The 9695-nt window shown below is 40.0% G+C and overlaps 1 protein-coding gene across 1 annotated transcript in view; it reads left to right on the top strand.

Annotated features, from left to right (window-relative positions):
• The first annotated feature begins 214 nt into the window (after window positions 1-214).
• The window catches only part of KCNU1 (potassium calcium-activated channel subfamily U member 1), a 53439-nt gene continuing 43958 nt past the window's right edge, over window positions 215-9695 (top strand). The window contains exons 1-10 of the mRNA XM_041128579.1: window positions 215-244; window positions 2042-2158; window positions 3068-3129; window positions 5112-5202; window positions 5985-6096; window positions 6714-6789; window positions 7242-7317; window positions 7668-7838; window positions 8274-8365; window positions 9018-9128. Of these exons, the coding sequence (XP_040984513.1) occupies window positions 230-244; window positions 2042-2158; window positions 3068-3129; window positions 5112-5202; window positions 5985-6096; window positions 6714-6789; window positions 7242-7317; window positions 7668-7838; window positions 8274-8365; window positions 9018-9128 (923 nt within the window). The 5' untranslated portion in view covers window positions 215-229. The remainder of the gene's footprint in view (window positions 245-2041; window positions 2159-3067; window positions 3130-5111; window positions 5203-5984; window positions 6097-6713; window positions 6790-7241; window positions 7318-7667; window positions 7839-8273; window positions 8366-9017; window positions 9129-9695) is intronic.

Genomic DNA, 9695 nt, shown 5'->3' with positions numbered 1-9695 from the left:
CCATGAGTATTCTAGAAGGTCAGGACCAAGCAGTTAAGGAAGCTGAGGAGGAAGAAGGCAGAACAAAGTGATTCCTAATATGGCAGGGAAATTAAACCTCACCTGTGCACTGTCTTTTCAGTTGGCTTTTATTATACCATCTTTGTTTGTTTTCTTGGGAGGCCTGTTTACCATATTGGCTTTCAGGTTGGCTAGGTGTGCTTATGGTTTCAGCATAGAAAAGATCTGGATGAAAAAGGTAAGGGCAAAATGTTTCTGAAATGGCTCATATTTTGCATGTTGATGTGAGAATGCAAGAATTAGATTCAGTATGGAAGGAGTACTAAGAAAGTATCTTCTGTTATAGCATGGCATGTTCAGGGAAAGTTTGGTTTAGTTTTATCTTCGAGTTGATTACTTTGGCAGGTTAGTGCTTTTGGATGTTCCTGTCTTTCCCCTTCTAAGAGGAGGGGACAATATAGTTTTTACCCATGTAGATATTACTAGCTGCACAAACGTATGCGTACTGAAACCTCAGCACCTACATATGCATGTAAACACAGATGTACGTAAGAGCACTGTAATGCTTGCTTTTCAATCCACATTTGCATACAACCTCTGATTCTTAAACACACAAGCTAATATGTGCAAACACACAGTATCTCATACACACAGATATTTAAACACCAAGGCAGAATTCATAACAGAAATGAGGAATACATGTACATGGTCAGGCTGTCTCTCAAGACCATAAGCTCCCCACTCTGTAAACTGCAACTATTGGAAAAATTGTCTTAAGTTGTTTTTCAGTATTTTAGAATAGCCTTTTTCACATGGTCCGAACAGACTGGACAAGGGTGGGATTAAGCATGCTGAAAACAAATCCACCACCAAAAGATCTATGATCTTTTGACTCTGGTCCTCCCTGTGTGCATTGTGGAATTTTTGAGAAGGTATTAGTAGCTCTCAGGATGGTTCTTATGCAATATCCAGGTCACTTATGTACCTGGTTACAATGTCATTTGCAGGACTCAAGAGCTCTTTCCTTGTGTTGCTTCATGTTGCCTCCAACAACTGTTGCAGGCCGTTTCACTCTATCCCTTCCGAGGGAGGGCTTGACATTCTCATCAGCTTACCTGGATTGTGTGGGCAGAAAATGAAGGGAACACCTGTGCTACTGGCAAACTGTAGGCATCTCTGTTTGCCAAAATGTTAAATTAATCTGATTGTCTGCTGTTCTTTTGACTGCTGAGTAGAGGTGGGGTTTTGTTCTTAAGCGTTACTCTTTACAGATTCTGGTGCTTGGGCAACTGAGTGTAAAAAAAGAGAGGCCAGCACAGTATCTCACATTACAAGCAGCATTGGTCTGGTTTTTGTTTTGGTTTTTTTTTTCCTGGTAGGTGTTTACAGGTTTTCTGTCGTTGAATAATCTGTGTTACTTATTTGTTACAGTTATTAATAATTGTAGCTGCAAGAAGGACAGAATCCTACCTCATTGCAAAAGCTAATCAGAATTAGCTGAAGCTGTACGGTAAATCTAAGTCTTACCTGGGGCTGTTACTGGCATACATTAAAAGAGGTAACAGGCCATGTTAGAACAGAACACTGGAACTGAGCTCTTCCAGGGTATATGCTAGGGAAAGTTTTACATGGTCAAAACTAAGAAAATGAATTCACACCTGACATAAGATGGGAAAGGGTGGGGAGACTAGTAGAGAGGTGTTATTAGCAACAGAACACACTCTTCCTTTCGGACTCAGGTTATGAGGCAATCACTTTAAGGTGATGTGAATCACCATTCATTGGTGTAACCAGTAGGGAAGAAATGAGACTGCGTCTGTGTATCACACTATGTGTCTGCACAGCATGCCCTCAGTGAATTCCAGGAAGATAAGGCTTTCTGAAGCTTTTAGTAGCTTAGCTGAAGGAAAATATATTCCACCCCTCTCTTACTTTCAATCTGCATTCAGATTTGGTGGTGGCTGGATGTGTTGGCTTTAGCCGTCTTGGGAAACAGTGTCTGGCGAAGCCAAGGTTAACAATCTATTTGCTTCTCTGTCAGGACAAAAATGTCTGGTGGCCACACAAAAGGAAACAAAGTTCGGTCTACTGGATAAGAGTCTTCTCTACGCAGGTGGAAATGATGCTATCAGCTCAAACATCTATGGGGTGTGTACTGGTAAGTAGATTGGTTAGCACAGGTTTCCTCTTCTAATGCAGGTGGTGAGGCGTATCTGTTCTTTTGAGGACTTCAGGTGAAAACACAAGCATGTCTTACATATATAAAACAAGTATATATGAGTTTTGCAGCTGATACGATCTAGGTCATGCTTTTTCCTGATATAAATGTTTGGCCTCAGAAGATGATTTGGAAAGTTCCTAAGCAGGAGAAGTTATATAAAATGACTGAAACTTACCATCTGATGTTTCCCTAGATCTGGCTGTAGGCAGACTGCTGCATCTGGCTATACAATCTCTGTCTTCTGGGTAACTGAATCACTTCTGAGTGATTCAGCCCTGATGGCTTGCTTGGTGGCTTACTCTTTCAATGGGAACTGATTATAACAGTATTGGTGGTAATCATTTTTGCTATTTTAAATGCATGTCCAAAGGATTGAGAGTGCTGTCTTTATCTACCAAAAAAGGATATGCCAATGACACATCTCAATGGAACTTAACTGGCTTTTTTTTTTTTTAATCCGAGCATTCTTTTGTATATTAGATTTTGGTGACTGGAAGTGAATGAACAACTAGTCACATGGGTTTGATTCCCTGGCCTTTCACAATGACAACCAGGGAACTGGAGTTACGTGGTCAGCTGCATCAAGCCCTCATCAGTAGTAAATTAACATGACAGCGTTGACTTACATTGGTTGTGATTTTGGTTCATTGTGCATATGCCTAACTAAAATCTCTATCTTGGGATTGCTGCAGAGTGTAGGTAACTGAATTTTGTTCCTTCTGCCTCTCCTGTAAGTCATAGAAAAACAGAAAAAGTGATGTTTTAGATGTGTGCTTGTTATAGATGGAAGCTGTGTTACTACCACAGTAAACCTCATAACTTCCTCTTTGATGCCTATGTTTTCAGGTGATACTCGTGTTTCTTCTGAATATTGGTGCTCTTATCATTTATTTTGTCAATCTTGCTGAGTAAGTAGATTACTGATGTTTATCCAAAAAGCTTGTTTAAACTAACTGTAGAAACAAATTGCCAAGCTGATGTGTTTTCTAAGAGCTGTTTTGTGGCCACAGATATGGGCCAGAGGAGCCTATGGGTACTGATATGTGACAGGCCCCTTCGAGCTCCGTGGGTTGTCGTCAGGTCCATACTCCCCCCTTCCTTTAAGATGCCAATACTTTACAGGGACTACAGATGCCAGAAGAGCATACCTTGGGCATAACTGCATGATAGCAGCAGCCCGAGTAGTGCGTGGAACTACACAATGCAGCAAGAAAGGAAAAATTGTGGTTTCTATCTTTCCGTTACAGCTGTTGAAGTTTCACTGTATGTAAGGTTTTTGTGTGTATACCTTCAAGGGTGGATTTTCAGAAGAACTGAGGGACAGATGTCCAAATCCTACAGCTTTTGAAAAGGGTCGGGCACCCATTTTGGTACAGACATTTTCAAAAGCATTCAAAGCCCGGCTGTTGCTATTGCAATGTTTAGAGAATGCTAGACCACCCACTACCCAAAGCTCTTTTGAAAGTCTGGGCATTTATTTTTGGTACCTAAATGGGAATGGGGCTCTTCTGTAACATCCAGCTTTTGGTAAACAATTTGATGGGAATAAAATAATGAGACTGAGTAGGAAAGCACACTGTATCCTCTACCAGTCTTCACCTGAATACATATATTTTGTAGAAGTGCTTGGGGTAAAAAAGATATTAATATGTAAACCCCTTTGATTTAATACACGAGAGCATTGTTCTCACTTCTTTGCTTGGACTGATGCACAGCACTGGAAAAATAAAATGGAATTATAAAATGAAATAAATAGAATATAAAAGCTGTGGAACACTCTGAACTGAATTCAGTCAGCAGAGGTAAACCTGAGAAGCAGAATTACACATCAACAGCAATCCAATATTATGTTTAATCCCAAGACATTATAAATCTGACAAACATCTAGGAATAGCTTCAGAAGGGAAAGAGTAGTTTTTTTAAGGAATATACAGGCAGTTAATCCTATTTATACAGAGTTCTTTCCATGAATAGTGTTATACCTGTAGGTGAGAGTAGATGTTCCCTGGGCTGACCTATGGGACTAGTTCACTTTGTTGTGTTTCTGCTTTCAAAGTATCCCCTGCGTGGGTGGAGGAAGAGGTGCCTCACGTGGCTCATAATTGATGTACCTAACTTGCTGTCAGCCTGGTGTAGGCAATATGTCAGCACGCAAGTGTGTGAACGTGGCCTGTAATCTCTCCAGGTGCAGTCAAACATCTGTTGTTGGACCAGGTGGTACCAGTGGGAGAAGCTTATTCCCACAGCTTTCTACTGCCAGATTTTACCACTTGCGTCAGTCTGCGCTGTTACACTTTGTTTGAGCGCTCTGTAAGCTTATTTCATGCAAGGTCAGTGAGGCTGGCCTAGAAAATTTAAATTGGTGTTGTAAGCTAACCTGGCAGACTTTGATGGAAACTGCTCAGTGCTTCAACTACTCCCTTGGCAGTTAGAAGGCCATGTTCAGAAGGGGTTCAAGTGAGAAACAGCTGCAGGAGCTCTCTCTTCTGCTGACTAAGCTGAATACAGAAGAGTATACTTATACTGGTCCACAAGAGAAGGGTGAAACCGTTTTCCTGAAGAAGTCAACAGAAAGATTTGCATAAGCACTCTATGAATATATGAAACCAAATCTTTCCAGTATATTTGCATGATAGATAAATAACGTCATGTTTTAACATGCTTGCTAATGCTAATGATAACCTGCTATTAGCAGTGATTTATTCTGCCTAACTCACTGAGGAAGTAGCGGTTTAAATTACACAAAATTGTGAATACATTTAAATTTTGGTTTAGTGATTGTTTTATAATAAAAACCCAAACCAAATGTCACTTTATAGCCACTCTATTGTTTTTTGTTTTCTTTTTTTGCCCTTCCCTCCACTGGCTGTGATGCCTATTTCCCATTTAGAGCAGAGGAATTCAAGATCTCCTTTCCAGACAGCATCCTCTATGTAGATACAGGCTTCAATGCTTTCTTCCTCCTTTACTTTGGATTACGGGTAAGGGCACTTTATGGGAAAGTTGAGTTAAAAATGAACTATATTTGGGAGTAGTTTACCTGTGTGGTTAGCAGGTGCTCTGTAGTATAATGTTTGATTGCCTTAGCTTAACTCTGAGCCACTCTGTTTTTTCAACTTTTCTTGTAATTACTTTATTTTCTCCCTTTGGAATCTGGTTATTTCCAGCATTTCTGCAACATTTCCCAGCTCACATGTTAGCCTTGTCTGTCTTTCTCCATGTCTTTAAACCACTGAATGAATTAGTCAGGTCTCTCTTCAGCTTCTCTTGAACAAACTGTACAGCTGTGTGCCATCTGTTGTTAAAATGACATTAGTTGCACTGGTGTGAAATACATTTTGATTGTAGCTTTTGACATTAGAATTTTTGTCTAAGTAATTAGAAAACAGGATATTCCCTGTTACAGATCGATGGAATGAGGATGGGGTCCTGCCCGCCCTTTGGTTTTATAATTCGTTATTACTGATACTGCAGTACCACAGAGAAAGACACCCTAGAAAAAAGATGAAAGGGGCAGGTGAGAAGGAGGGAGAGAACGAGAGCATGGTTATACCTTTGGGTCCAGCCCATTTTGGGTTTTTTGGGGCTCCAGCCCAAGCCTTTCTGGAACAAAGCAGGAATGTTAAGGGGGTGTCTGCAGAAGCCAAAGCAATAGAGAAGGAAGTAGACTGCAAAAATGGGTGTCCTCAGAGAGCTGCCTTCTTGCTCTGATGAGACCCATGATCACACAGCACTGATACTTTTTGATGTTATTCATCTTTAGTTTGTGGCAGCAGATGACAAGCTGAGGTTCTGGCTTGAGCTGAATTCTCTTGTGGATTTCTTCACGATCCCTCCGGTTTTTGTCTCCTATTATTTAAAGAGGAATTGGCTTGGTAAGTAAGACTTGGAGATCTTGCTTTCCATCCATGTTGTCCTGCATCTTACATCAAGACTCCCTTCAAGTTTATTTTGATGTGCAGAGGCTTTGAGCATCAGTATGAAAACTGTTCTTTGGGAGCAAAATTATGCATCGTTGGCAAAAACTTCTTTAATTTTGAGGCGTTTGTAATTTACCCAAGTCTGTCTCCATTCTCTTTATCTGTCTGCCTGGCTTTTAGTATCTCAACAATCACTGTACTTGACCAACTGGATGAGGAGTTACCCAGCAGGGAAGCAAAGATGGTACCTTGATTTTTTGTGAATGGCTTTCTTGCATGCTCTGGGGTCTATAGTCTAGGGGACCTGTATGTCACTTAAGCCTTCAGGTTACAGCTCAAAGGAATTGCAGTTCTTATTTTGTCTCATAATTCAAGGCTTCCTTTGAGCACATAGGTGGAAATCCAGTGACATAAAGGCTCTGAATACTGAGCAGTGTCGCCAAGTTTGAGGTAGGATCCACTATAAATATGTGGAAAACAAAGCATGCATATTTAAACATACCTGAATATGTGGAAACACTCCACTTCTAGACAGACTTTTTCTTCTCCTCTGACTTCTCACTTTTCTGCAGGTTTGCGTTTTTTGAGAGCACTTAGGTTGTTAGAACTTCCACGAATACTGCAGTTCCTCAGGATCACAAAGAACAAGTAAGTTAATGCCTTGCTGAGTACACTTGGAAGCCTAACATTCTCCCTGATGTGTGTATTTTGGCTGACTCGGGTAATAGAGGAAAATACTAGTGTTGCATATGGAAAAAAATTACTATCAATAATGTTGCACTGGAAATTACAAAAAATGTTATAACTATCAGCTCAGTGAAACTCTGGTGGTGGGGAAATGAGTGGAAATCATAAATGCAAGAAATCTTAAAAGGTTTTAGAGATTGATAAATATCAAAAATGGGATTATTTGACATGTTGCCTATGACAGAAAGGGCTGGATGTAGGAAGATTTTTCTAATCCTAAATCCTTCATATGTAATCTTACACTCACTAGACAAGAGTTTTGTTGAGTGGAGTAGGGTCGTGTAGGAAATTTTAACTCTGACAAAGAACGTTACATTTTAAATGTCCTGTGAATTTTCCCTTTCTATCTCCAGTTACTCAATCAAGCTCTCCAAGCTCTTTGCTATATTTATCAGCACGTGGCTCACAGCTGCAGGATTTATTCACCTGGTATGTATCATCAGCTACACATCCTTCCTTGTCACCTTAAACCGGTATTGTCATGTGAGCTTTGGGTATATGTATTTTCCTAACAAATGCAGCATTCTCTTGGGAGAGGATGAATTTGTTGTACCAGGACAAAGCATGACTCAAGTCAGTGTATTTTACTTGTGTATGTTATCAGATGTGGTTGCATTGATGCAATACCTTCCTGCTACACCCTCCCCGCTAATGAATCACTTCTGCAATAAGTAAAATAGGGCTAATTTTTTAATGAAATAATTCTGAATTGGAGATGGACTGAAACCAAAACCAGTTTAACCTTCTTTCTTCTTTTCTCTTTTCCTGCCCCTCGGCAGGTAGAAAACCATGGAGATCCTTGGGTTCAGCCTGCAAATTCCCAGTCCCTCAGCTATTTCAAATGCATGTACCTAGTAATGATGACTATGTCCACTGTTGGTTATGGTGATGTAGTGGTTCAAACAACGTTGGGTCGAACGTTCATTATTTTCTTCATTATTGGTGGTTTGGTAAGAAACCTATACTTCTTTTCTGAAAATGGCAGCTGGGGACAGACAGTGAACAGCAGTGTCACCAAAAATTTGATCTTAGCAGGGATACAGTAGGGATTAAACATCTATGAGCAAAGAGAGTTTTGACATTAACTATTTACTGGTATTGCTATAGAGTAATTTTCTAAGAGCTGGCAGGGCTTCTAGTATTTCTTCCTGCAGCTGCAGATACTGGCTAGAGCCAAAATACTGGACAAAATTAATCCAAGGTATCAATGGCATAAATCCATTGTCACTACATCATACAGTTGTACATTCCTGCCAATGATTTTAGGAATCGGAAGTAAATTTCTTATTGTTGTTCCACATAATTTAAATTCTCACAAATTAATTTATCACGGTTAGGAGAGACAGAATTGGCTCTGAGAAAGATGATTTTTCTTGATGTCTTAGGTACTGTTTGCAAACTTTATCCCTGAAGTTGTGGAAATTGTCGAAAGCCATAAAAATTACAAATCCTCCTATGAAGTGGTGAGTGGGAAAAAGTAAGTATGGTTGCTGTTTGTCTTTGGAAAATAAAAATCAGGTCAGTGACTAGGCTGGGAACCAGCTCAGAAGAAATAAGAAGCTAAATAAAGCTTCCTGTAGTAATTTAAATGATACCCTGAAACTTACTCTTGTTTGATCCTTACCTCAAGACTGTCTGAATAAACCTTGTCGACAGCACTATTCAGCATGGGCTTTATTTTCACAGGAAGAGAAGCTAGCTGACATGATAGCCTAACTTAGAGATTGAAGAGACCTATTTCATTGGTGGGGGTGGTGTGGTTTTTTGGTTTTTGTAGGTGTGGTTTGGTTTTGTAGGGGTTTTGGGTTTGGGGGGCGGGGTTGCCACTCACAGGACTGGGCAGGTACAGCTTTAACCAGGTCTTACAAAGTTCCTTCTGTGACTCTGTTTTTGGAATGTCTACAGTTCACTGCTTCTAACACTTACAGTTCCTCTTCCTTTCCAAAATAACTCCCGAAGTACATAGTCACGATGGATGAAATTTCCATCAAACCAAAGACACAAGCTATCTTCTGCATTATTGTGATTAATATACTACAAGCAGGTGTGTAGTTTCATATAATGTCAGCTTTCCAACAACCATTCTGCTATTTTCAAAGTCATAAATCTTGCTTGATCTCTTCCTGTAGCTATATTGTTGTCTGTGGTAATATCACTCTGGAGAGTGTCACTACATTCCTACGAGACTTTTTGCTTCGGGACAAGGGAAATGTTTGCACAGAAATCCTTTTTCTGGGAGAGTAAGTATCCTTATTTCTCTGAGATATTTGACTTTGATTCCCTGAACACTTAGGGGAAATGTAGGAGATTTGAAAGTAAAGGAAAGCAATGCTGTGTAACTAATTAACACGAGTTACAAACCAAATTGTAGCAATGAAGCTTTTATGCTGGAACGTTCATGATAAAATGTTTTCCGTTGTGATCAACTGGGGAAAAAAGAAAAAGTTTCCCTGTAAGTTCCATAGTAAGCTAGCTTTGCCAGATATACCTGACTTTAAGTCTTGCCACGTCTGGCAATCAAATAATTGTCAGCTGTCTCAATTTCTTATACATTTTTTCATGCTGGGGAGAAAACTTGTAACTTCCACTTGGTCATGCTGGCATATGGCAAAGGGAGGAAAGTGAAGCCACTTTAATGTGCCAAAAATAGGCATTTCAACTGTCCTGTCAGATCCCCTCCTTCTGCCTAGCTGAAGCTATTAGACATGTTTCTGAAAGCAGAACCTTCAGAGAGAGGTGATTGCTGGGAGCACAAACACAATTTTACCTTGGAATGCAGTGGAAGTGGGGCAAGAGGTGAGCAGAAT

The sequence above is a fragment of the Aquila chrysaetos genome, chromosome 13, assembly GCF_900496995.4.
Source record: "Aquila chrysaetos chrysaetos chromosome 13, bAquChr1.4, whole genome shotgun sequence".
NCBI classification, from domain to species: domain Eukaryota; kingdom Metazoa; phylum Chordata; class Aves; order Accipitriformes; family Accipitridae; genus Aquila; species Aquila chrysaetos.
The sequence above is the reverse complement of the archived record's forward strand: the minus strand, read 5'-3'. Positions and strand labels throughout refer to the sequence as shown.